General features: G+C 53.0%; 1 protein-coding gene across 1 annotated transcript in view; it reads left to right on the top strand.

Moving 5' to 3' along the window:
* Positions 1-25828, top strand: part of odf2a (outer dense fiber of sperm tails 2a) — a gene marked incomplete at both ends in the record, with an annotated part of 103546 nt that extends 77718 nt beyond the window's left edge. Inside the window, 4 exons of the mRNA XM_079256408.1 lie at positions 10423-10523; positions 24064-24226; positions 25215-25340; positions 25655-25828. Coding sequence (XP_079112534.1) covers positions 10423-10523; positions 24064-24226; positions 25215-25340; positions 25655-25828 — 564 coding nt within the window. The remainder of the gene's footprint in view (positions 1-10422; positions 10524-24063; positions 24227-25214; positions 25341-25654) is intronic.
* Between the last annotated feature and the right edge of the window lie 1131 nt (positions 25829-26959).

A 26959-nucleotide genomic window follows, 5' to 3' on the forward strand; every position in this document is an offset into this window, starting at 1 on the left:
TCGCACTCTTCCTCCCATCAGGCTCTTCCTCCCATCGCACTCTTCCTCCCATCGCACTCTTCCTCCCATCGTACTCTTCCTCCATCGTAATCTTCCTCCCATCAGGCTCTTCCTCCCATCGTACTCTTCCTCCCATCAGGCTCTTCCTCCCATCGCACTCTTCCTCCCCTCGTACTCTTCCTCCATCGTAATCTTCCTCCCATCAGGCTATTCCTCCCATCGCACTCTTCCTCCCATCGTACTCTTCCTCCCATCGTACTCTTCCTCCCATCAGGCTATTCCTCCCATCGCACTCTTCCTCCCATCGTACTCTTCCTCCCATCGCACTCTTCCTCCCATCAGGCTCTTCCTCCCATCGCACTCTTCCTCCCATCAGGCTCTTCCTCCCATCGTACTCTTCCTCCCATCGTACTCTTCCTCCCATCAGGCTCTTCCTCCCATCGTACTCTTCCTCCCATCAGGCTATTCCTCCCATCGCACTCTTCCTCCCATCGTACTCTTCCTCCCATCGTAATCTTCCTCCCATCGTACTCTTCCTCCCATCGTACTCTTCCTCCCATCGCACTCTTCCTCCCATCGCACTCTTCCTCCCATCGCACTCTTCCTCCCATCAGGCTCTTCCTCCCATCGCACTCTTCCTCCCATCGCACTCTTCCTCCCATCAGGCTTTTCCTCCCATCGCACTCTTCCTCCCATCAGGCTCTTCCTCCCATCGTACTCTTCCTCCCATCGTACTCTTCCTCCATCGTAATCTTCCTCCCATCAGGCTCTTCCTCCCATCGCACTCTTCCTCCCATCAGACTCTTCCTCCCATCGTACTCTTCCTCCCATCGTACTCTTCCTCCATCGTAATCTTCCTCCCATCAGGCTCTTCCTCCCATCGCACTCTTCCTCCCATCAGGCTCTTCCTCCCATCGCACTCTTCCTCCCATCGTACTCTTCCTCCCATCAGGCTCTTCCTCCCATCGTACTCTTCCTCCCATCAGGCTCTTCCTCCCTTCGCACTCTTCCTCCCATCAGGCTCTTCCTCCCATCGTACTCTTCCTCCCATCCTACTCTTCCTCCCATCAGGCTCTTCCTCCCATCGTACTCTTCCTCCCATCAGGCTCTTCCTCCCATCGCACTCTTCCTCCCATCAGGCTCTTCCTCCCATCGTACTCTTCCTCCCATCGTACTCTTCCTCCATCGTACTCTTCCTCCCATCGCACTCTTCCTCCCATCAGGCTCTTCCTCCCATCGTACTCTTCCTCCCATCAGGCTATTCCTCCCATCGCACTCTTCCTCCCATCGTACTCTTCCTCCCATCGTACTCTTCCTCCATCGTAATCTTCCTCCCATCAGGCTATTCCTCCCATCGCACTCTTCCTCCCATCAGGCTCTTCCTCCCATCGCACTCTTCCTCCCATCAGGCTCTTCCTCCCATCGCACTCTTCCTCCCATCGCACTCTTCCTCCCATCGTACTCTTCCTCCATCGTAATCTTCCTCCCATCAGGCTCTTCCTCCCATCGTACTCTTCCTCCCATCAGGCTCTTCCTCCCATCGCACTCTTCCTCCCATCGTACTCTTCCTCCATCGTAATCTTCCTCCCATCAGGCTATTCCTCCCATCGCACTCTTCCTCCCATCGTACTCTTCCTCCCATCGTACTCTTCCTCCCATCAGGCTATTCCTCCCATCGCACTCTTCCTCCCATCGTACTCTTCCTCCCATCGCACTCTTCCTCCCATCAGGCTCTTCCTCCCATCGCACTCTTCCTCCCATCAGGCTCTTCCTCCCATCGTACTCTTCCTCCCATCGTACTCTTCCTCCCATCAGGCTCTTCCTCCCATCGTACTCTTCCTCCCATCAGGCTATTCCTCCCATCGCACTCTTCCTCCCATCGTACTCTTCCTCCCATCGTAATCTTCCTCCCATCGTACTCTTCCTCCCATCGTACTCTTCCTCCCATCGTACTCTTCCTCCCATCGCACTCTTCCTCCCATCGCACTCTTCCTCCCATCGCACTCTTCCTCCCATCACACTCTTCCTCCCATCGCACTCTTCCTCCCATCAGGCTCTTCCTCCCATCGCACTCTTCCTCCCATCGCACTCTTCCTCCCATCAGGCTTTTCCTCCCATCGCACTCTTCCTCCCATCAGGCTCTTCCTCCCATCGTACTCTTCCTCCCATCGTACTCTTCCTCCATCGTAATCTTCCTCCCATCAGGCTCTTCCTCCTATCGCACTCTTCCTCCCATCAGACTCTTCCTCCCATCGTACTCTTCCTCCCATCGTACTCTTCCTCCATCGTAATCTTCCTCCCATCAGGCTCTTCCTCCCATCGCACTCTTCCTCCCATCAGGCTCTTCCTCCCATCGTACTCTTCCTCCCATCGTACTCTTCCTCCATCGTAATCTTCCTCCCATCAGGCTCTTCCTCCCATCGTACTCTTCCTCCCATCAGGCTCTTCCTCCCTTCGCACTCTTCCTCCCATCAGGCTCTTCCTCCCATCGTACTCTTCCTCCCATCGTACTCTTCCTCCCATCAGGCTCTTCCTCCCATCGTACTCTTCCTCCCATCAGGCTCTTCCTCCCTTCGCACTCTTCCTCCCATCAGGCTCTTCCTCCCATCGTACTCTTCCTCCCATCCTACTCTTCCTCCCATCAGGCTCTTCCTCCCATCGTACTCTTCCTCCCATCAGGCTCTTCCTCCCATCGTACTCTTCCTCCCATCAGGCTCTTCCTCCCATCAGGCTCTTCCTCCCATCGTACTCTTCCTCCCATCGTACTCTTCCTCCCATCGTAATCTTCCTCCCATCAGGCTCTTCCTCCCATCGCACTCTTCCTCCCATCGTACTCTTCCTCCCATCAGGCTCTTCCTCCCATCAGGCTCTTCCTCCCATCGTACTCTTCCTCCCATCGTACTCTTCCTCCCATCGTAATCTTCCTCCCATCAGGCTCTTCCTCCCATCGTAATCTTCCTCCCATCGTACTCTTCCTCCCATCGTAATCTTCCTCCCATCGCACTCTTCCTCCCATCGTACTCTTCCTCCCATCGTACTCTTCCTCCCATCGTAATCTTCCTCCCATCGTACTCTTCCTCCCATCAGGCTATTCCTCCCATCGTACTCTTCCTCCCATCAGGCTATTCCTCCCATCGCACTCTTCCTCCCATCGTACTCTTCCTCCCATCGTAATCTTCCTCCCATCAGACTCTTCCTGCCATCGTAATCTTCCTCCCATCAGACTCTTCCTCCCATCGTACTCTTCCTCCCATCGCACTCTTCCTCCCATCAGACTCTTCCTCCCATCGTACTCTTCCTCCCATCGCACTCTTCCTCCCATCGCACTCTTCCTCCCATCAGGCTCTTCCTCCCATCGCACTCTTCCTCCCATCGCACTCTTCCTCCCATCAGGCTCTTCCTCCCATCGTAATCTTCCTCCCATAGTAATCTTCCTCCCATCAGACTCTTCCTCCCATCGTACTCTTCCTCCCATCGTACTCTTCCTCCATCGTAATCTTCCTCCCATCAGGCTCTTCCTCCCATCGCACTCTTCCTCCCATCAGGCTCTTCCTCCCATCGTACTCTTCCTCCCATCGTACTCTTCCTCCATCGTAATCTTCCTCCCATCAGGCTCTTCCTCCCATCGCACTCTTCCTCCCATCGTACTCTTCCTCCCATCGTACTCTTCCTCCATCGTAATCTTCCTCCCATCAGGCTCTTCCTCCCATCGCACTCTTCCTCCCATCAGGCTCTTCCTCCCATCGTACTCTTCCTCCCATCGTACTCTTCCTCCATCGTACTCTTCCTCCCATCGCACTCTTCCTCCCATCAGGCTCTTCCTCCCATCGTACTCTTCCTCCCATCAGGCTCTTCCTCCCATCGCACTCTTCCTCCCATCAGGCTCTTCCTCCCATCGTACTCTTCCTCCCATCGTACTCTTCCTCCCATCAGGCTCTTCCTCCCATCGTACTCTTCCTCCCATCAGGCTATTCCTCCCATCGCACTCTTCCTCCCATCAGGCTCTTCCTCCCATCGCACTCTTCCTCCCATCAGGCTCTTCCTCCCATCGTACTCTTCCTCCCATCAGGCTATTCCTCCCATCGCACTCTTCCTCCCATCAGGCTCTTCCTCCCATCGCACTCTTCCTCCCATCAGGCTCTTCCTCCCATCGCACTCTTCCTCCCATCAGGCTCTTCCTCCCATCGCACTCTTCCTCCCATCAGGCTTTTCCTCCCATCGCACTCTTCCTCCCATCGTACTCTTCCTCCCATCGTAATCTTCCTCCCATCGTAATCTTCCTCCCATCAGACTCTTCCTCCCATCGTACTCTTCCTCCCATCGCACTCTTCCTCCCATCGTAATCTTCCTCCCATCAGGCTCTTCCTCCCATCGTACTCTTCCTCCCATCGTAATCTTCCTCCCATCGCACTCTTCCTCCCATCGTAATCTTCCTCCCATCGTAATCTTCCTCCCATCAGGCTCTTCCTCCCATCGTAATCTTCCTCCCATCAGGCTCTTCCTCCCATCGTACTCTTCCTCCCATCGTAATCTTCCTCCCATCGCACTCTTCCTCCCATCGTACTCTTCCTCCCATCGTACTCTTCCTCCCATCGTAATCTTCCTCCCATCGTACTCTTCCTCCCATCAGGCTCTTCCTCCCATCGTACTCTTCCTCCCATCGCACTCTTCCTCCCATCGTAATCTTCCTCCCACCGTACCCTTCCTCCCATCAGGCTCTTCCTCCCACCGTACTCTTCCTCCCATCAGGCTCTTCCTCCCATCAAACTCTTCCTCCCATCAGGCTCTTCCTCCCATTGTACTCTTCCTCCCATCGTACTCTTCCTCCCATCGCACTCTTCCTCCCATCGCACTCTTCCTCCCATCGCACTCTTCCTCCCATCGTAATCTTCCTCCCATCAGGCTCTTCCTCCCATCGCACTCTTCCTCCCATCGCACTCTTCCTCCCACCGTACTCTTCCTCCCATCGCACTCTTCCTCCCATCGCACTCTTCCTCCCATCGTACTCTTCCTCCCATCAGGCTCTTCCTCCCATCAAACTCTTCCTCCCATCGTAATCTTCCTCCCATCGTAATCTTCCTCCCACCGTACTCTTCCTCCCATCAGGCTCTTCCTCCCATCGCACTCTTCCTCCCATCGCACTCTCCCTCCCATCGTACTCTTCCTCCCATCAGGCTCTTCCTCCCATCGTACTCTTCCTCCCATCGTACTCTTCCTCCCATCAGGCTCTTCCTCCCATCGTACTCTTCCTCCCATCAGGCTCTTCCTCCCATCGTACTCTTCCTCCCATCAGGCTCTTCCTCCCATCGTAATCTTCCTCCCATCGTACTCTTCCTCCCATCGTACTCTTCCTCCCATCGTACTCTTCCTCCCATCAGGCTCTTCCTCCCATCAGGCTCTTCCTCCCATCGTACTCTTCCTCCCATCAGGCTCTTCCTCCCATCGCACTCTTCCTCCCATCGTACTCTTCCTCCCATCGCACTCTTCCTCCCATCGTACTCTTCCTCCCATCGTACTCTTCCTCCCATCGCACTCTTCCTCCCATCGTACTTTTCCTCCCATCGTAATCTTCCTCCCATCAGGCTCTTCCTCCCATCGTACTCTTCCTCCCATCGTACTCTTCCTCCCATCGTAATCTTCCTCCCATCGTACTCTTCCTCCCATCAGGCTCTTCCTCCCATCGTACTCTTCCTCCCATCGTTCTCTTCCTCCCATCGTACTCTTCCTCCCATCAGGCTCTTCCTCCCATCGTACTCTTCCTCCCATCAGGCTCTTCCTCCCATCGTAATCTTCCTCCCATCGTACTCTTCCTCCCATCGTACTCTTCCTCCCATCGTACTCTTCCTCCCATCAGGCTCTTCCTCCCATCAGGCTCTTCCTCCCATCGTACTCTTCCTCCCATCAGGCTCTTCCTCCCATCGCACTCTTCCTCCCATCGTACTCTTCCTCCCATCGCACTCTTCCTCCCATCGTACTCTTCCTCCCATCGTACTCTTCCTCCCATCGCACTCTTCCTCCCATCGTACTTTTCCTCCCATCGTAATCTTCCTCCCATCAGGCTCTTCCTCCCATCGTACTCTTCCTCCCATCGTACTCTTCCTCCCATCGTAATCTTCCTCCCATCGTAATCTTCCTCCCATCGTACTCTTCCTCCCATCAGGCTCTTCCTCCCATTGTACTCTTCCTCCCATCGTTCTCTTCCTCCCATCGTACTCTTCCTCCCATCAGGCTCTTCCTCCCATCGTACTCTTCCTCCCATCAGGCTCTTCCTCCCATCAGGCTCTTCCTCCCATCGTACTCTTCCTCCCATCAGGCTCTTCCTCCCATCGTACTCTTCCTCCCATCAGGCTCTTCCTCCCATCGTACTCTTCCTCCCATCGTACTCTTCCTCCCATCGTAATCTTCCTCCCATCAGGCTCTTCCTCCCATCGCACTCTTCCTCCCATCGTACTCTTCCTCCCATCAAGCTCTTCCTCCCATCGTAATCTTCCTCCCATCGTACTCTTCCTCCCATCGTAATCTTCCTCCCATCGCACTCTTCCTCCCATCGTACTCTTCCTCCCATCGTACTCTTCCTCCCATCGTAATCTTCCTCCCACCGTACTCTTCCTCCCATCAGGCTCTTCCTCCCATCAGGCTCTTCCTCCCATCAAACTCTTCCTCCCATCAGGCTCTTCCTCCCATCGTACTCTTCCTCCCATCGTACTCTTCCTCCCATCGCACTCTTCCTCCCACCGCACTCTTCCTCCCATCGCACTCTTCCTCCCACCGCACTCTTCCTCCCATCAGGCTCTTCCTCCCATCGCACTCTTCCTCCCATCGTACTCTTCCTCCCATCGTAATCTTCCTCCCATCAGGCTCTTCCTCCCATCAGGCTCTTCCTCCCATCGCACTCTTCCTCCCATCGTACTCTTCCTCCCATCGTACTCTTCCTCCCATCAGGCTCTTCCTCCCATCGTAATCTTCCTCCCATCGTACTCTTCCTCCCATCGCACTCTTCCTCCCATCGTACTCTTCCTCCCATCGTACTCTTCCTCCCATCGTAATCTTCCTCCCACCGTACTCTTCCTCCCATCAGGCTCTTCCTCCCACCGTACTCTTCCTCCCATCAGGCTCTTCCTCCCATCAAACTCTTCCTCCCATCAGGCTCTTCCTCCCATCGTACTCTTCCTCCCATCGTACTCTTCCTCCCATCGCACTCTTCCTCCCACCGCACTCTTCCTCCCATCGCACTCTTCCTCCCACCGCACTCTTCCTCCCATCGCACTCTTCCTCCCATCGCACTCTTCCTCCCATCGCACTCTTCCTCCCATCGTAATCTTCCTCCCATCGCACTCTTCCTCCCATCGCACTCTTCCTCCCATCGTACTCTTCCTCCCATCAGGCTCTTCCTCCCATCGTAATCTTCCTCCCATCGTACTCTTCCTCCCATCGCACTCTTCCTCCCATCGTACTCTTCCTCCCATCAGGCTCTTCCTCCCATCGTAATCTTCCTCCCATCGTACTCTTCCTCCCATCGCACTCTTCCTCCCACCGTACTCTTCCTCCCATCGCACTCTTCCTCCCATCGCACTCTTCCTCCCATCAGGCTCTTCCTCCCATCGTACTCTTCCTCCCATCAGGCTCTTCCTCCCATCAGACTCTTCCTCCCATCGTACTCTTCCTCCCATCAGGCTCTTCCTCCCATCAAACTCTTCCTCCCATCGTAATCTTCCTCCCATCGTACTCGTCCTCCCATCAGGCTCTTCCTCCCACCGTACTCTTCCTCCCATCAGGCTCTTCCTCCCATCGTACTCTTCCCCCCATCGTACTCTTCCTCCCATCAGGCTCTTCCTCCCATCAAACTCTTCCTCCCATCGTACTCTTCCTCCCATCAAACTCTTCCTCCCATCGTAATCTTCCTCCCATCGCACTCTTCCTCCCATCAGGCTCTTCCTCCCATCAAACTCTTCCTCCCATCGTAATCTTCCTCCCATCGTACTCGTCCTCCCATCAGGCTCTTCCTCCCACCGTACTCTTCCTCCCATCAGGCTCTTCCTCCCATTGTACTCTTCCTCCCATCAGGCTCTTCCTCCCATCGCACTCTTCCTCCCATCGTACTCTTCCTCCCATCAGGCTCTTCCTCCCATCAGGCTCTTCCTCCCATCGTACTCTTCCTCCCATCGTACTCTTCCTCCCATCGTACTCTTCCTCCCATCAGGCTCTTCCTCCCATCGTACTCTTCCTCCCATCAGGCTCTTCCTCCCATCGTAATCTTCCTCCCATCAGACTCTTCCTCCCATCGTACTCTTCCTCCCATCAGGCTCTTCCTCCCATCAGGCTCTTCCTCCCATCGCACTCTTCCTCCCATCGTACTCTTCCTCCCATCAGGCTCTTCCTCCCATCGTACTCTTCCTCCCATCAGGCTCTTCCTCCCATCAGGCTCTTCCTCCCATCGTAATCTTCCTCCCATCAGGCTCTTCCTCCCATCGTACTCTTCCTCCCATCGTACTCTTCCTCCCATCAAACTCTTCCTCCCATCGTAATCTTCCTCCCATCGTACTCTTCCTCCCATCAGGCTCTTCCTCCCATCAAACTCTTCCTCCCATCGTAATCTTCCTCCCATCGTACTCGTCCTCCCATCAGGCTCTTCCTCCCACCGTACTCTTCCTCCCATCAGGCTCTTCCTCCCATCAGGCTCTTCCTCCCATCGTACTCTTCCTCCCATCAGGCTCTTCCTCCCATCGTACTCTTCCTCCCATCGTACTCTTCCTCCCATCGTACTCTTCCTCCCATCAGGCTCTTCCTCCCATCGTACTCTTCCTCCCATCAGGCTCTTCCTCCCATCGTACTCTTCCTCCCATCGTACTCTTCCTCCCATTGTACTCTTCCTCCCATCAGGCTCTTCCTCCCATCGCACTCTTCCTCCCATCGTACTCTTCCTCCCATCAGGCTCTTCCTCCCATCAGGCTCTTCCTCCCATCGTACTCTTCCTCCCATCAGGCTCTTCCTCCCATCAGGCTCTTCCTCCCATCGTAATCTTCCTCCCATCAGGCTCTTCCTCCCATCGTACTCTTCCTCCCATCGTACTCTTCCCCCCATCAGGCTCTTCCTCCCATCAGGCTCTTCCTCCCATCGCACTCTTCCTCCCATCGTACTCTTCCTCCCATCGCACTCTTCCTCCCATCGTACTTTTCCTCCCATCGTAATCTTCCTCCCATCGTACTCTTCCTCCCATCAGGCTCTTCCTCCCATCGTACTCTTCCTCCCATCGTACTCTTCCTCCCATCGTACTCTTCCTCCCATCAGGCTCTTCCTCCCATCGCACTCTTCCTCCCATCGTACTCTTCCTCCCATCGTACTCTTCCTCCCATCGTACTCTTCCTCCCATCGTACTCTTCCTCCCATCGTACTCTCAGAGACTGGAACCACAAGTAGACGTGCAGTCTGAGTGGAATATGTGGATCTATGAGACCTTTGTGACACAACGGAGCTTTGCTGCTGGAGAGTTTTATATGTGAGGAGAAGAATTCTAAAGTCCATCCTGGATTTAACGCTAAACCTGGAGAAGTTTAAAACCAACGGCTACTAATGAGTTGAACTGGCAGCAGGCCAGTAGCATGTCCGGATAGGAAAGGAGCATTTCAGAGAGGCAGAGTCTCTCAAGTGGGAAGATGGACAGATGTTCGCCAGTCGGAGACAAACTGGTCCCTCCATCTACAGTTTGTCCTGGACAGCATGGACGGCGTGTCCTGCAGACTAAAGAGGAGAGGGAGCATCCAGCTTGTTATCAGCCTGCATCTCTGATGGGATGGGGTTGCATTAGTGCTGATGGCGTGGGCAGCTTCCACATCTGGGAAGCTCCATCAATGCTGAAACATCTGCTCCCATCCAGACAGTGTCTCTTTCAGGGAAGACCTTGCAGGTTCCACCATGCTGGACCACATCCTGATGGTGGAACAGGAGAACTGGTCCAGCAGGACCACATCCTGATGGTGGAACAGGAGAACTGGTCTGCTGCAGTCCAGATGTTTTAACCAGTACAGAGCATCTGGAGCTTCATGGAAGCAGCTGGAATCCTGCATCAGACCAGAACAGGAAGAACTCCTTGAACTGGTCTCCTCACTCCCCAGATGTTTCCAGACAGATGTGGAGATGCTAACGATGCTTAACATCCTGGAGCGACTTTTTCCAGATGTTTCTACATCAGACACTTTCCACTCTCGTTTTCTAACAAACCATAAAATGTCTCCGTTTAATCGTCTGATATGTTGTTTATGTTCTACTGGGAATAAATAAAATCTCTGATTTCTGGTTTTATTTACATTGGACCCATCCTCATTGTAACTAGACTTGTGGTTTATGATATTTATTATAAATAGCTAATTAAAACTTGCTCTAGGAGGAAAAAGTTGTGTGAAAATATGAATGTGGTTGTTTCAGATGGAGACCCAAAGGAACCAAATGGATCTTCTCAGACAGAGGAACAAAGTTCTGCTGGACGAGAACCGACAGCTTCAGCAGCAAGTGGAGAGTTTGGAAAGGTTAGTCTCTGCTGCTTCACTGGCTGCTAACCTAGTTAACCTAGTTACCAGCTAGTCCTGTTCACCTCCATCTGTCTCTGTCTCCTCATCTGTGCTGTAGCATCTCTTTCACCAGCTTTGTGGTTCGCAGGTTCCTTTATCCTCGTCTGTCTCATCATCTGAAACACAATGTGTATCCTTCTTCTCCGTTAACTGGTCCCAGTGTCTGGTCCTGTTGTCTCTGACTGGTCTTATTGTCTCTGACTGGTCCTGTTGTCTCTGATTGGTCCCGTTGTCTCTGACTGGTCCCGTTGTCTCTGACTGGCCCTGTTGTCTCTGACTGGTCCCGTTGTCTCTGACTGGTCCCGTTGTCTCTGACTGGTCCCGTTGTCTCTGATTGGTCCCGTTGTCTCTGACTGGTCCCGTTGTCTCTGACTGGTCTTATTGTCTCTGACTGGTCCCGTTGTCTCTGACTGGTCCCGTTGTCTCTGATTGGTCCCGTTGTCTCTGACTGGTCTTATTGTCTCTGACTGGTCCTGTTGTCTCTGACTGGTCCTGTTGTCTCTGATTGGTCCTGTTGTCTCTGACTGGTCTTGTTGTCTCTGACTGGTCTTATTGTCTCTGACTGGTCCCGTTGTCTCTGACTGGTCCCGTTGTCTCTGACTGGCCCTGTTGTCTCTGACTGGTCCTGTTGTCTCTGACTGGTCCGTTGTCTCTGACTGGCCCCGTTGTCTCTGACTTGCCCCGTTGTCTCTGACTGGTCCCGTTGTCTCTGACTGGTCTTATTGTCTCTGACTGGTCCCGTTGTCTCTGACTGGTCCCGTTGTCTCTGACTGGTCCCGTTGTCTCTGACTGGTCCCGTTGTCTCTGATTGGTCCCGTTGTCTCTGACTGGTCTTATTGTCTCTGACTGGTCTTATTGTCTCTGATTGGTCCCGTTGTCTCTGACTGGTCTCATTGTCTCTGACTGGTCTTATTGTCTCTGACTGGTCCTGTTGTCTCTGACTGGTCCCGTTTTCTCTGACTGGCCCCGTTGTCTCTGACTGGTCCCGTTGTCTCTGACTGGTCCCGTTGTCTCTGACTGGTCCCGTTGTCTCTGATTGGTCCCGTTGTCTCTGATTGGTCCCGTTGTCTCTGACTGGTCTTATTGTCTCTGACTGTTCCTGTTGTCTCTGACTGGTCCCGTTGTCTCTGACTGGTCCCGTTGTCTCTGACTGGCCCTGTTGTCTCTGACTGGTCCCGTTGTCTCTGACTGGTCCCGTTGTCTCTGACTGGCCCTGTTGTCTCTGACTGGCCCTGTTGTCTCTGATTGATCCCGTTGTCTCTGACTGGTCCCGTTGTCTCTGACTGGTCCTGTTGTCTCTGACTGGTCCCGTTGTCTCTGACTGGCCCTGTTGTCTCTGACTGGTCCTGTTGTCTCTGACTGGTCCGTTGTCTCTGACTGGCCCCGTTGTCTCTGACTTGCCCCGTTGTCTCTGACTGGTCCCGTTGTCTCTGACTGGTCTTATTGTCTCTGACTGGTCCCGTTGTCTCTGACTGGTCCCGTTGTCTCTGACTGGTCCCGTTGTCTCTGACTGGTCCCGTTGTCTCTGATTGGTCCCGTTGTCTCTGACTGGTCTTATTGTCTCTGACTGGTCTTATTGTCTCTGATTGGTCCCGTTGTCTCTGACTGGTCTCATTGTCTCTGACTGGTCTTATTGTCTCTGACTGGTCCTGTTGTCTCTGACTGGTCCCGTTGTCTCTGACTGGTCCCGTTGTCTCTGACTGGCCCTGTTGTCTCTGACTGGCCCTGTTGTCTCTGATTGATCCCGTTGTCTCTGACTGGTCCCGTTGTCTCTGACTGGTCCTGTTGTCTCTGACTGGTCCCGTTGTCTCTGACTGGCCCTGTTGTCTCTGACTGGTCCTGTTGTCTCTGACTGGTCCGTTGTCTCTGACTGGCCCCGTTGTCTCTGACTTGCCCCGTTGTCTCTGACTGGTCCCGTTGTCTCTGACTGGTCTTATTGTCTCTGACTGGTCCCGTTGTCTCTGACTGGTCCCGTTGTCTCTGACTGGTCCCGTTGTCTCTGACTGGTCCCGTTGTCTCTGATTGGTCCCGTTGTCTCTGACTGGTCTTATTGTCTCTGACTGGTCTTATTGTCTCTGATTGGTCCCGTTGTCTCTGACTGGTCTCATTGTCTCTGACTGGTCTTATTGTCTCTGACTGGTCCTGTTGTCTCTGACTGGTCCCGTTTTCTCTGACTGGCCCCGTTGTCTCTGACTGGTCCCGTTGTCTCTGACTGGTCCCGTTGTCTCTGACTGGTCCCGTTGTCTCTGATTGGTCCCGTTGTCTCTGATTGGTCCCGTTGTCTCTGACTGGTCTTATTGTCTCTGACTGTTCCTGTTGTCTCTGACTGGTCCCGTTGTCTCTGACTGGTCCCGTTGTCTCTGACTGGCCCTGTTGTCTCTGACTGGTCCCGTTGTCTCTGACTGGTCCCGTTGTCTCTGACTGGCCCTGTTGTCTCTGACTGGCCCTGTTGTCTCTGATTGATCCCGTTGTCTCTGACTGGTCCCGTTGTCTCTGACTGGTCCTGTTGTCTCTGACTGGTCCCGTTGTCTCTGACTGGTCCCGTTGTCTCTGACTGGTCCTGTTGTCTCTGACTGGCCCTGTTGTCTCTGACTGGCCCTGTTGTCTCTGATTGGTCCCGTTGTCTCTGACTGGTCCCGTTGTCTCTGACTGGTCCCGTTGTCTCTGACTGGTCCCGTTGTCTCTGACTGGCCCTGTTGTCTCTGACTGGTCTTATTGTCTCTGACTGGTCCCGTTGTCTCTGACTGGTCCCGTTGTCTCTGACTGGTCCCGTTGTCTCTGACTGGCCCTGTTGTCTCTGATTGGTCCCGTTGTCTCTGACTGGTCTTATTGTCTCTGACTGGTCTTATTGTCTCTGATTGGTCCCGTTGTCTCTGACTGGTCTTATTGTCTCTGACTGGTCTTATTGTCTCTGACTGGTCCTGTTGTCTCTGACTGGTCCCGTTGTCTCTGACTGGTCCCGTTGTCTCTGACTGGCCCTATTTGTCTATGACTGGTCTTATTGTCTCTGACTGGTCTTATTGTCTCTGACTGGTCCCGTTGTCTCTGACTGGTCCCGTTGTCTCTGACTGGTCTTATTGTCTCTGACTGGTCCTGTTGTCTCTGACTGGTCCCGTTGTCTCTGATTGGTCCCGTTGTCTCTGACTGGTCTTATTGTCTCTGACTGGTCTTATTGTCTCTGATTGGTCCCGTTGTCTCTGACTGGTCTCATTGTCTCTGACTGGTCTTATTGTCTCTGACTGGTCCTGTTGTCTCTGACTGGTCCCGTTTTCTCTGACTGGCCCCGTTGTCTCTGACTGGTCCCGTTGTCTCTGACTGGTCCCGTTGTCTCTGACTGGTCCCGTTGTCTCTGATTGGTCCCGTTGTCTCTGATTGGTCCCGTTGTCTCTGACTGGTCTTATTGTCTCTGACTGTTCCTGTTGTCTCTGACTGGTCCCGTTGTCTCTGACTGGCCCTGTTGTCTCTGACTGGTCCCGTTGTCTCTGACTGGTCCCGTTGTCTCTGACTGGCCCTGTTGTCTCTGACTGGCCCTGTTGTCTCTGATTGATCCCGTTGTCTCTGACTGGTCCCGTTGTCTCTGACTGGTCCCGTTGTCTCTGACTGGTCCTGTTGTCTCTGACTGGCCCTGTTGTCTCTGACTGGCCCTGTTGTCTCTGATTGGTCCCGTTGTCTCTGACTGGTCCCGTTGTCTCTGACTGGTCCCGTTGTCTCTGACTGGTCCCGTTGTCTCTGACTGGCCCTGTTGTCTCTGACTGGTCTTATTGTCTCTGACTGGTCCCGTTGTCTCTGACTGGTCCCGTTGTCTCTGACTGGTCCCGTTGTCTCTGACTGGCCCTGTTGTCTCTGATTGGTCCCGTTGTCTCTGACTGGTCTTATTGTCTCTGACTGGTCTTATTGTCTCTGATTGGTCCCGTTGTCTCTGACTGGTCTTATTGTCTCTGACTGGTCTTATTGTCTCTGACTGGTCCTGTTGTCTCTGACTGGTCCCGTTGTCTCTGACTGGTCCCGTTGTCTCTGACTGGCCCTATTTGTCTATGACTGGTCTTATTGTCTCTGACTGGTCTTATTGTCTCTGACTGGTCCCGTTGTCTCTGACTGGTCCCGTTGTCTCTGACTGGTCCCGTTGTCTCTGACTGGTCTTATTGTCTCTGACTGGTCCTGTTGTCTCTGACTGGTCCCGTTGTCTCTGATTGGTCCCGTTGTCTCTGACTGGTCTTATTGTCTCTGACTGGTCCTGTTGTCTCTGACTGGTCCTGTTGTCTCTCATTGGTCCTGTTGCCTCTGACTGGTCTTGTTGTCTCTGACTGGTCTTATTGTCTCTGACTGGTCCCGTTGTCTGTGACTGGTCCCGTTGTCTCTGACTGGCCCTGTTGTCTCTGACTGGTCCCGTTGTCTCTGACTGGCCCCGTTGTCTCTGACTGGCCCCGTTGTCTCTGACTGGTCCCGTTGTCTCTGACTGGCCCCGTTGTCTCTGACTGGTCCCGTTGTCTCTGACTGGTCCTGTTGTCTCTGACTGGTCCCGTTGTCTATGATTGGTCCCGTTGTCTCTGACTGGTCTTATTGTCTCTGACTGGTCCTGTTGTCTCTGACTGGTCCTGTTGTCTCTGACTGGTCTTATTGTCTCTGACTGGTCCTGTTGTCTCTGACTGGTCTCATTGTCTCTGATTGGTCCTGTTGTCTCTGACTGGTCTTGTTGTCTCTGACTGGTCTTGTTGTCTCTGACTGGTCCCGTTGTCTCTGACTGGTCCCGTTGTCTCTGACTGGCCCTGTTGTCTCTGACTGGTCCTGTTGTCTCTGACTGGTCCCGTTGTCTCTGACTGGTCTTATTGTCTCTGACTGGTCTTATTGTCTCTGATTGGTCCCGTTGTCTCTGACTGGTCTTATTGTCTCTGACTGGTCTTATTGTCTCTGACTGGTCCTGTTGTCTCTGATTGGTCCCGTTGTCTCTGACTGGTCCCGTTGTCTCTGACTGGCCCCGTTGTCTCTGACTGGCCCTGTTGTCTCTGACTGGTCTTATTGTCTCTGACTGGTCTTACTGTCTCTGACTGGTCCCGTTGTCTCTGACTGGTCCCGTTGTCTCTGATTGGTCCCGTTGTCTCTGACTGGTCTTATTGTCTCTGACTGGTCCTGTTGTCTCTGATTGGTCCCGTTGTCTCTGACTGGTCCCGTTGTCTCTGACTGGCCCCGTTGTCTCTGACTGGCCCCGTTGTCTCTGACTGGCCCTGTTGTCTCTGACTGGTCTTATTGTCTCTGACTGGTCCCGTTGTCTCTGACTGGTCCCGTTGTCTCTGACTGGTCCTGTTGTCTCTGACTGGTCTTGTTGTCTCTGACTGGTCCCGTTGTCTCTGACTGGTCCCGTTGTCTCTGACTGGTCTTATTGTCTCTGACTGGTCTTATTGTCTCTGATTGGTCCCGTTGTCTCTGACTGGTCTTATTGTCTCTGACTGGTCCCGTTGTCTCTGACTGGTCCCGTTGTCTCTGACTGGTCCCGTTGTCTCTGACTGGTCTTGTTGTCTCTGACTGGTCTTATTGTCTCTGACTGGTCCCGTTGTCTCTGACTGGTCCCGTTGTCTCTGACTGGCCCTGTTGTCTCTGACTGGTCCCGTTGTCTCTGACTGGCCCCGTTGTCTCTGACTGGCCCCGTTGTCTCTGACTGGTCCCGTTGTCTCTGACTGGCCCCGTTGTCTCTGACTGGTCCCGTTGTCTCTGACTGGTCCCGTTGTCTCTGACTGGCCCTGTTGTCTCTGACTGGTCCCGTTGTCTCTGACTGGCCCCGTTGTCTCTGACTGGTCCCGTTGTCTCTGACTGGCCCTGTTGTCTCTGACTGGTGCCGTTGTCTCTGACTGGTCCCGTTGTCTCTGACTGGCCCCGTTGTCTCTGACTGGTCCCGTTGTCTCTGACTGGTCCTGTTGTCTCTGACTGGTCCCGTTGTCTCTGATTGGTCCCGTTGTCTCTGACTGGTCTTATTGTCTCTGACTGGTCCTGTTGTCTCTGACTGGTCCTGTTGTCTCTGACTGGTCTTATTGTCTCTGACTGGTCCTGTTGTCTCTGACTGGTCCTGTTGTCTCTGATTGGTCCTGTTTTCTCTGACTGGTCTTGTTGTCTCTGACTGGTCCCGTTGTCTCTGACTGGTCCTGTTGTCTCTGACTGGCCCTGTTGTCTCTGACTGGTCCTGTTGTCTCTGACTGGTCCCGTTGTCTCTGACTGGTCTTATTGTCTCTGACTGGTCTTATTGTCTCTGATTGGTCCCGTTGTCTCTGACTGGTCTTATTGTCTCTGACTGGTCCTGTTGTCTCTGATTGGTCCCGTTGTCTCTGACTGGTCCCGTTGTCTCTGACTGGCCCCGTTGTCTCTGACTGGCCCCGTTGTCTCTGACTGGCCCTGTTGTCTCTGACTGGTCTTATTGTCTCTGACTGGTCCCGTTGTCTCTGACTGGTCCCGTTGTCTCTGACTGGTCCTGTTGTCTCTGACTGGTCTTGTTGTCTCTGACTGGTCCCGTTGTCTCTGACTGGTCCCGTTGTCTCTGACTGGTCCCGTTGTCTCTGACTGGTCTTATTGTCTCTGACTGGTCTTATTGTCTCTGATTGGTCCCGTTGTCTCTGACTGGTCTTATTGTCTCTGACTGGTCCCGTTGTCTCTGACTGGTCCCGTTGTCTCTGACTGGTCCCGTTGTCTCTGACTGGTCTTGTTGTCTCTGACTGGTCTTATTGTCTCTGACTGGTCCCGTTGTCTCTGACTGGTCCCGTTGTCTCTGACTGGCCCTGTTGTCTCTGACTGGTCCTGTTGTCTCTGACTGGCCCCGTTGTCTCTGACTGGCCCCGTTGTCTCTGACTGGTCCCGTTGTCTCTGACTGGCCCCGTTGTCTCTGACTGGTCCCGTTGTCTCTGACTGGTCCCGTTGTCTCTGACTGGCCCTGTTGTCTCTGACTGGTCCCGTTGTCTCTGACTGGCCCCGTTGTCTCTGACTGGTCCCGTTGTCTCTGACTGGCCCTGTTGTCTCTGACTGGTGCCGTTGTCTCTGACTGGTCCCGTTGTCTCTGACTGGCCCCGTTGTCTCTGACTGGTCCCGTTGTCTCTGACTGGTCCTGTTGTCTCTGACTGGTCCCGTTGTCTCTGACTGGTCCCGTTGTCTCTGACTGGTCTTATTGTCTCTGACTGGTCCTGTTGTCTCTGACTGGTCCCGTTGTCTCTGATTGGTCCCGTTGTCTCTGACTGGTCTTATTGTCTCTGACTGGTCCTGTTGTCTCTGACTGGTCCTGTTGTCTCTCATTGGTCCTGTTGCCTCTGACTGGTCTTGTTGTCTCTGACTGGTCTTATTGTCTCTGACTGGTCCCGTTGTCTGTGACTGGTCCCGTTGTCTCTGACTGGCCCTGTTGTCTCTGACTGGTCCCGTTGTCTCTGACTGGCCCCGTTGTCTCTGACTGGCCCCGTTGTCTCTGACTGGTCCCGTTGTCTCTGACTGGCCCCGTTGTCTCTGACTGGTCCCGTTGTCTCTGACTGGTCCTGTTGTCTCTGACTGGTCCCGTTGTCTATGATTGGTCCCGTTGTCTCTGACTGGTCTTATTGTCTCTGACTGGTCCTGTTGTCTCTGACTGGTCCTGTTGTCTCTGACTGGTCTTATTGTCTCTGACTGGTCCTGTTGTCTCTGACTGGTCTCATTGTCTCTGATTGGTCCTGTTGTCTCTGACTGGTCTTGTTGTCTCTGACTGGTCTTGTTGTCTCTGACTGGTCCCGTTGTCTCTGACTGGTCCCGTTGTCTCTGACTGGCCCTGTTGTCTCTGACTGGTCCCGTTGTCTCTGACTGGTCTTATTGTCTCTGACTGGTCTTATTGTCTCTGATTGGTCCCGTTGTCTCTGACTGGTCTTATTGTCTCTGACTGGTCTTATTGTCTCTGACTGGTCCTGTTGTCTCTGATTGGTCCCGTTGTCTCTGACTGGTCCCGTTGTCTCTGACTGGTCCCGTTGTCTCTGACTGGTCTTATTGTCTCTGACTGGTCTTATTGTCTCTGATTGGTCCCGTTGTCTCTGACTGGTCTTATTGTCTCTGACTGGTCCCGTTGTCTCTGACTGGTCCCGTTGTCTCTGACTGGTCCCGTTGTCTCTGACTGGTCTTGTTGTCTCTGACTGGTCTTATTGTCTCTGACTGGTCCCGTTGTCTCTGACTGGTCCCGTTGTCTCTGACTGGCCCTGTTGTCTCTGACTGGTCCTGTTGTCTCTGACTGGCCCCGTTGTCTCTGACTGGTCCCGTTGTCTCTGACTGGCCCCGTTGTCTCTGACTGGTCCCGTTGTCTCTGACTGGTCCCGTTGTCTCTGACTGGCCCTGTTGTCTCTGACTGGTCCCGTTGTCTCTGACTGGCCCCGTTGTCTCTGACTGGTCCCGTTGTCTCTGACTGGCCCTGTTGTCTCTGACTGGTGCCGTTGTCTCTGACTGGTCCCGTTGTCTCTGACTGGCCCCGTTGTCTCTGACTGGTCCCGTTGTCTCTGACTGGTCCTGTTGTCTCTGACTGGTCCCGTTGTCTCTGATTGGTCCCGTTGTCTCTGACTGGTCTTATTGTCTCTGACTGGTCCTGTTGTCTCTGATTGGTCCCGTTGTCTCTGACTGGTCTTATTGTCTCTGACTGGTCTTATTGTCTCTGACTGGTCCTGTTGTCTCTGATTGGTCCCGTTGTCTCTGACTGGTCCCGTTGTCTCTGACTGGTCCCGTTGTCTCTGATTGGTCCCGTTGTCCCTGACTGGTCTTATTGTCTCTGACTGGTCCTGTTGTCTCTGACTGGTCCTGTTGTCTCTGACTGGTCTTATTGTCTCTGACTGGTCCTGTTGTCTCTGACTGGTCCTGTTGTCTCTGACTGGTCTTGTTGTCTCTGACTGGTCCCGTTGTCTCTGACTGGTCCCGTTGTCTCTGACTGGCCCTGTTGTCTCTGACTGGTCCTGTTGTCTCTGACTGGTCCCGTTGTCTCTGACTGGTCTTATTGTCTCTGACTGGTCTTGTTGTCTCTGACTGGTCCTGTTGTCTCTGACTGGTCCCGTTGTCTCTGACTGGCCCTGTTGTCTCTGACTGGTCCTGTTGTCTCTGACTGGTCCCGTTGTCTCTGACTGGTCTTATTGTCTCTGACTGGTCTTATTGTCTCTGATTGGTCCCGTTGTCTCTGACTGGTCTTATTGTCTCTGACTGGTCTTATTGTCTCTGACTGGTCCTGTTGTCTCTGATTGGTCCCGTTGTCTCTGACTGGTCCCGTTGTCTCTGACTGGCCCCGTTGTCTCTGACTGGCCCTGTTGTCTCTGACTGGTCTTATTGTCTCTGACTGGTCTTATTGTCTCTGACTGGTCCTGTTGTCTCTGATTGGTCCTGTTGTCTCTGATTGGTCCTGTTGTCTCTGACTGGTCTTGTTGTCTCTGACTGGTCCCGTTGTCTCTGACTGGTCCTGTTGTCTCTGACTGGCCCTGTTGTCTCTGACTGGTCCTGTTGTCTCTGACTGGTCCCGTTGTCTCTGACTGGTCTTATTGTCTCTGACTGGTCTTATTGTCTCTGATTGGTCCCGTTGTCTCTGACTGGTCTTATTGTCTCTGACTGGTCTTATTGTCTCTGACTGGTCCCGTTGTCTCTGACTGGCCCCGTTGTCTCTGACTGGCCCTGTTGTCTCTGACTGGTCTTATTGTCTCTGACTGGTCCCGTTGTCTCTGACTGGTCTTATTGTCTCTGACTGGTCCCGTTGTCTCTGACTGGTCCCGTTGTCTCTGACTGGTCCCGTTGTCTCTGACTGGTCTTGTTGTCTCTGACTGGTCTTATTGTCTCTGACTGGTCCCGTTGTCTCTGACTGGTCCCGTTGTCTCTGACTGGCCCTGTTGTCTCTGACTGGTCCTGTTGTCTCTGACTGGCCCCGTTGTCTCTGACTGGCCCCGGTGTCTCTGACTGGTCCCGTTGTCTCTGACTGGCCCCGTTGTCTCTGACTGGTCCCGTTGTCTCTGACTGGTCCCGTTGTCTCTGACTGGTCCCGTTGTCTCTGACTGGCCCTGTTGTCTCTGACTGGTCCCGTTGTCTCTGACTGGCCCCGTTGTCTCTGACTGGTCTTATTGTCTCTGACTGGTCCTGTTGTCTCTGATTGGTCCCGTTGTCTCTGACTGGTCCCGTTGTCTCTGACTGGCCCCGTTGTCTCTGACTGGCCCTGTTGTCTCTGACTGGTCTTATTGTCTCTGACTGGTCTTATTGTCTCTGACTGGTCCTGTTGTCTCTGACTGGTCCTGTTGTCTCTGATTGGTCCTGTTGTCTCTGATTGGTCCTGTTGTCTCTGACTGGTCTTGTTGTCTCTGACTGGTCCCGTTGTCTCTGACTGGTCCTGTTGTCTCTGACTGGCCCTGTTGTCTCTGACTGGTCCTGTTGTCTCTGACTGGTCCCGTTGTCTCTGACTGGTCTTATTGTCTCTGACTGGTCTTATTGTCTCTGATTGGTCCCGTTGTCTCTGACTGGTCTTATTGTCTCTGACTGGTCTTATTGTCTCTGATTGGTCCCGTTGTCTCTGACTGGTCCCGTTGTCTCTGACTGGCCCCGTTGTCTCTGACTGGCCCTGTTGTCTCTGACTGGTCTTATTGTCTCTGACTGGTCCCGTTGTCTCTGACTGGTCTTATTGTCTCTGACTGGTCCCGTTGTCTCTGACTGGTCCCGTTGTCTCTGACTGGTCTTATTGTCTCTGACTGGTCCCGTTGTCTCTGACTGGTCCCGTTGTCTCTGACTGGCCCTGTTGTCTCTGACTGGTCTTATTGTCTGTGACTGGTCCCGTTGTCTCTGACTGGTCCCGTTGTCTCTGACTGGCCCCGTTGTCTCTGACTGGCCCTGTTGTCTCTGACTGGTCCCGTTGTCTCTGACTGGTCCCGTTGTCTCTGACTGGTCTTATTGTCTCTGACTGGTCCCGTTGTCTCTGACTGGTCCCGTTGTCTCTGACTGGTCTTATTGTCTCTGACTGGTCCCGTTGTCTCTGACTGGTCCCGTTGTCTCTGACTGGCCCTGTTGTCTCTGACTGGTCTTATTGTCTGTGACTGGTCCCGTTGTCTCTGACTGGTCCCGTTGTCTCTGATTGGTCCCGTTGTCTCTGACTGGTCTTATTGTCTCTGACTGGTCCTGTTGTCTCTGACTGGTCCTGTTGTCTCTGACTGGTCTTATTGTCTCTGACTGGTCCTGTTGTCTCTGACTGGTCCTGTTGTCTCTGATTGGTCCTGTTGTCTCTGACTGGTCTTGTTGTCTCTGACTGGTCCCGTTGTCTCTGACTGGTCCCGTTGTCTCTGACTGGTCCCGTTGTCTCTGACTGGTCCTGTTGTCTCTGACTGGCCCTGTTGTCTCTGACTGGTCCTGTTGTCTCTGACTGGTCCCGTTGTCTCTGACTGGTCTTATTGTCTCTGACTGGTCTTATTGTCTCTGATTGGTCCCGTTGTCTCTGACTGGTCTTATTGTCTCTGACTGGTCTTATTGTCTCTGACTGGTCTTATTGTCTCTGATTGGTCCCGTTGTCTCTGACTGGTCCCGTTGTCTCTGACTGGCCCCGTTGTCTCTGACTGGCCCTGTTGTCTCTGACTGGTCTTATTGTCTCTGACTGGTCTTATTGTCTCTGACTGGTCCTGTTGTCTCTGATTGGTCCTGTTGTCTCTGATTGGTCCTGTTGTCTCTGACTGGTCTTGTTGTCTCTGACTGGTCCCGTTGTCTCTGACTGGTCCTGTTGTCTCTGACTGGCCCTGTTGTCTCTGACTGGTCCTGTTGTCTCTGACTGGTCCCGTTGTCTCTGACTGGTCTTATTGTCTCTGACTGGTCTTATTGTCTCTGATTGGTCCCGTTGTCTCTGACTGGTCTTATTGTCTCTGACTGGTCTTATTGTCTCTGATTGGTCCCGTTGTCTCTGACTGGTCCCGTTGTCTCTGACTGGCCCCGTTGTCTCTGACTGGCCCTGTTGTCTCTGACTGGTCTTATTGTCTCTGACTGGTCCCGTTGTCTCTGACTGGTCCCGTTGTCTCTGACTGGTCCCGTTGTCTCTGATTGGTCCCGTTGTCTCTGACTGGTCTTATTGTCTCTGACTGGTCCTGTTGTCTCTGATTGGTCCCGTTGTCTCTGATTGGTCCCGTTGTCTCTGACTGGTCTTATTGTCTCTGACTGGTCTTATTGTCTCTGATTGGTCCCGTTGTCTCTGATTGGTCCCGTTGTCTCTGATTGGTCCCGTTGTCTCTGACTGGTCTTATTGTCTCTGACTGGTCCTGTTGTCTCTGACTGGTCCTGTTGTCTCTGACTGGTCCCGTTGTCTCTGACTGGTCCCGTTGTCTCTGACTGGCCCTGTTGTCTCTGACTGGTCTTATTGTCTCTGACTGGTCCCGTTGTCTCTGACTGGTCCCGTTGTCTCTGATTGGTCCCGTTGTCTCTGACTGGTCTTATTGTCTCTGACTGGTCTTATTGTCTCTGACTGGTCTTATTGTCTCTGATTGGTCCCGTTGTCTCTGATTGGTCCCGTTGTCTCTGACTGGTCTTATTGTCTCTGACTGGTCCTGTTGTCTCTGACTGGTCCCGTTGTCTCTGACTGGTCCCGTTGTCTCTGACTGGCCCTGTTGTCTCTGACTGGTCTTATTGTCTCTGACTGGTCCCGTTGTCTCTGACTGGTCCCGTTGTCTCTGACTGGTCTTATTGTCTCTGACTGGTCCTGTTGTCTCTGACTGGTCCCGTTGTCTCTGATTGGTCCCGTTGTCTCTGACTGGTCCTGTTGTCTCTGACTGGTCCTGTTGTCTCTGATTGGTCCTGTTGTCTCTGACTGGTCTTGTTGTCTCTGACTGGTCCCGTTGTCTCTGACTAGTCCCGTTGTCTCTGACTGGTCCTGTTGTCTCTGACTGGTCCCGTTGTCTCTGACTGGTCTTATTGTCTCTGACTGGTCTTATTGTCTCTGATTGGTCCCGTTGTCTCTGACTGGTCTCATTGTCTCTGACTGGTCTTATTGTCTCTGACTGGTCCTGTTGTCTCTGATTGGTCCCGTTGTCTCTGACTGGCCCTGTTGTCTCTGACTGGCCCTGTTGTCTCTGACTGGTCTTATTGTCTCTGACTGGTCCCGTTGTCTCTGACTGATCCCGTTGTCTCTGATTGGTCCCGTTGTCTCTGACTGGTCTTATTGTCTCTGACTGGTCCCGTTGTCTCTGACTGGTCCCGTTGTCTCTGATTGGTCCCGTTGTCTCTGACTGGTCTTATTGTCTCTGACTGGTCCCGTTGTCTCTGACTGGTCCTGTTGTCTCTGACTGGTCTTATTGTCTCTGACTGGTCTTATTGTCTCTGACTGGTCCCGTTGTCTCTGACTGGTCCCGTTGTCTCTGACTGGTCCTGTTGTCTCTGACTGGTCCCGTTGCCTCTGATTGGTCCCGTTGTCTCTGACTGGTCCCGTTGCCTCTGATTGGTCCCGTTGTCTCTGACTGGTCCTGTTGTCTCTGACTGGTCTTATTGTCTCTGACTGGTCCTGTTGTCCCTGACCTGTGTTGTCGACCAGGAAGCTGGAGGATACTGGCAGTCAGAGCAGAGACCTTCTAGCGGTGGTGTCCAAACTGGAGCAGATCGTCCAGAACAACCAGGTGTCTCTGGAAGAGAAGACAAGAGAGAGCTCTGCGTTGAGCCGGCAGCTGGAGGAGGCTCTGAATGATGCTCATCAGCAGGTGAAAACCTTACATCCAACACTGGTAATCCCTGGAGAGACTGTGGAAATGTCACACGGATCAGCGGAAGCTGCAGGCAAAAAGCAGAGCTGCATCATATAGAGCAGGGGTGCCTAAGTCCAGTCCTGGAGATCTACCATCCTGCAACCTTTAGATGCAACCCCTGTCCAGCACAGCTGAGTCAAACAGCTGAACTCCTCTTTTTACATGTCTTCCAGCTCTGCAGAGGCCTGCTAACGAGACACTTATCTGATTCAGGCGTGTTGGAGAAGGGTTGCACCTAAAAACAGCAGGATGGTAGATCTGGAGGACCGGACTTGAGCACCCCTGGTATAGAGTCTTCACTAAACTTTAGTCTGTCTGACAGTCAGTCTCCAGAAAGTGTGTCTGTCTGGTGAAGCTCTCCAGTCTGATCATCCTTTAGGGGTTGTGTATGATCTCTGCATGGAGTCCTCCTGACAGACTGAAGCCGTCACCATCAACAGCTTATCAGACTGTTTACACCACGATGTTTATGTGTTTGTTCATCCTTCATTCAGACAGGACTGAAGGACAGAGACGAGGTGTCTTTCACTAGACTGAACCCTACGTCCAGTCAGATGGAGGTTATGTCTGGACAGCAGTGGATGAAATGTCCATTCTCTGCACTTACAAGAGTTCTGTGATGGCCATACTCTTATTTTCTGATGGATAAGAAACTTTAACTGCCTAAAGCTGTCATTTATTGCTTCAGTTCTCCACAGCTGCTCTCATAGACTGTGAAAAGCAGATGTGACTAATCATACCTGCTAAGATTTAGAATTCTGTCCCTCTTTATGGTAACTACTTTAATATTTCCGGTTCAGTAGATTTGGACTGTTACTCTCATCTAGACCAGGAAAAGATGAGTTTTTTTACAGGTTGCTTGTAATAATGATTAAATATCACTTGTGTATGATATTCCTCTCAGTGTCTCCGGTTCTTTAAAGCCAGTGATGCTTCTTTCCAGATGTCAGAGACCAGAGAACGTGCTGCCATGAAAGACCGTCTCACTCAGTCCAAGATGCTGGAACTGGAGAGCCAGCTGAGCAGGACTAACGCAGAAATCAGCCAGCTGACACGCAGCAAGGAGGAGGTAAAATCTGATCTGGCTTCCTTTAGATTACCTGGACTGCAGCCTTGTCAGACCAACCTGATGACACTTTAAACACACCTGCGAAGGTGAGTGAGACGACTGCGGTCCAGGGAAGCCCCGCCCACCTGGGCTACAAACCACGGTGCAGTCTTTCATAATCTCATTGCTAAAATGTCTTCAGGATTGGTCTTGTGAGGGCGCAGCCCCATGCCTATTCATTTCCCTCCCCAGGAAACATCGGCTGCATGCACCAGCTCCAGTTCTGTGTGTAGGAAGTCAGTCATGGCTGCATGTTTTGTATTTCTGATACCCAGATAGAGAGAAGGTACCAGAGCCGACTGCAGGACATGAAGGATCGTCTGGAGCAGTCAGACAGCACCAACCGAAGCCTCCAGAACTATGTCCAGTTCCTGAAAGCATCATACACCGATGTGTTTGGGGACGTGGCCCCCGGTGGCTCACTGCGGGCCCTCTCACCCATCTCATAGCACCTGTTCCACTACATGTACCTCCGAATGTTCCCAGAAGAGCTGGAGGATTACCGTGGTCTGGACCAGGAGGTGGACGAGGAACTCCTTTATCTGTGAGCTGCTGCAAGTTGAAATAACTGAGATGATTAAAGATGTACATCCAAACTGAAGTCCTGTTTCCAGAAACTGTACGTAAATGACCGACATCGCTGCCAACAGGGACTCTCGCTAATTCCGAAGACCGACTTGAAGATGGTTCAACATTCCCCTTTAATTCAGTCTGATCGTACAGAAGTTCTTCCCAACATTACAGAATATGAGTCCTAAACATTTTTTACTTTCAAGTTTCAACCCGCGTTTCTGTGACGTAACTTTAGACGATGAATAAAAGTGTTTTATTCTGATGCAGCAGAAAGTCATGAAATGTGTTGAAAAACAAACAAAATGGAGCTTTATTGGCAAAGAAACCAAAAACTTTTACTTTGCTGTGGTTTTTCCAACTTCACTCAGACTCCTAGTAAAACACTGAATGTACACATCACAACCTCTTACACTGCGTACCGCCAGACTGCGTACCGCCAGACTGCGTACCGCCAGACTGGTACCACCAGACTGGTACCACCAGACTGCGTACGGCCAGACTGGTACCACCAGACTGCGTACCGCCAGACTGCGTACCGCCAGACTGCGTACCGCCAGACTGGTACCACCAGACTGGTACCACCAGACTGCGTACCGCCAGACTGCGTACCGCCAGACTGCGTACCGCCAGACTGCGTACCGCCAGACTGGTACCACCAGACTGGTACCACCAGACTGCGTACCGCCAGACTGCGTACCACCAGACTGGTACCACCAGACTGCGTACCGCCAGACTGCGTACCACCAGACTGCGTACCACCAGACTGCGTACGGCCAGACTGGTACCACCAGACTGGTACCACCAGACTGGTACCACCAGACTGGTACCACCAGACTGCGTACCGCCAGACTGCGTACCACCAGACTCGTACCGCCAGACTGGTACCGCCAGACTGCGTACCGCCAGACTGGTACCACCAGACTGGTACCACCAGACTGCGTACGGCCAGACTGGTACCACCAGACTGGTACCACCAGACTGCGTACCGCCAGACTGGTACCACCAGA

The sequence above is a fragment of the Telmatherina bonti genome, assembly GCF_933228915.1.
Source record: "Telmatherina bonti genome assembly, chromosome: 17".
In the NCBI taxonomy this organism is placed as follows: Eukaryota; Metazoa; Chordata; class Actinopteri; order Atheriniformes; family Telmatherinidae; genus Telmatherina; species Telmatherina bonti.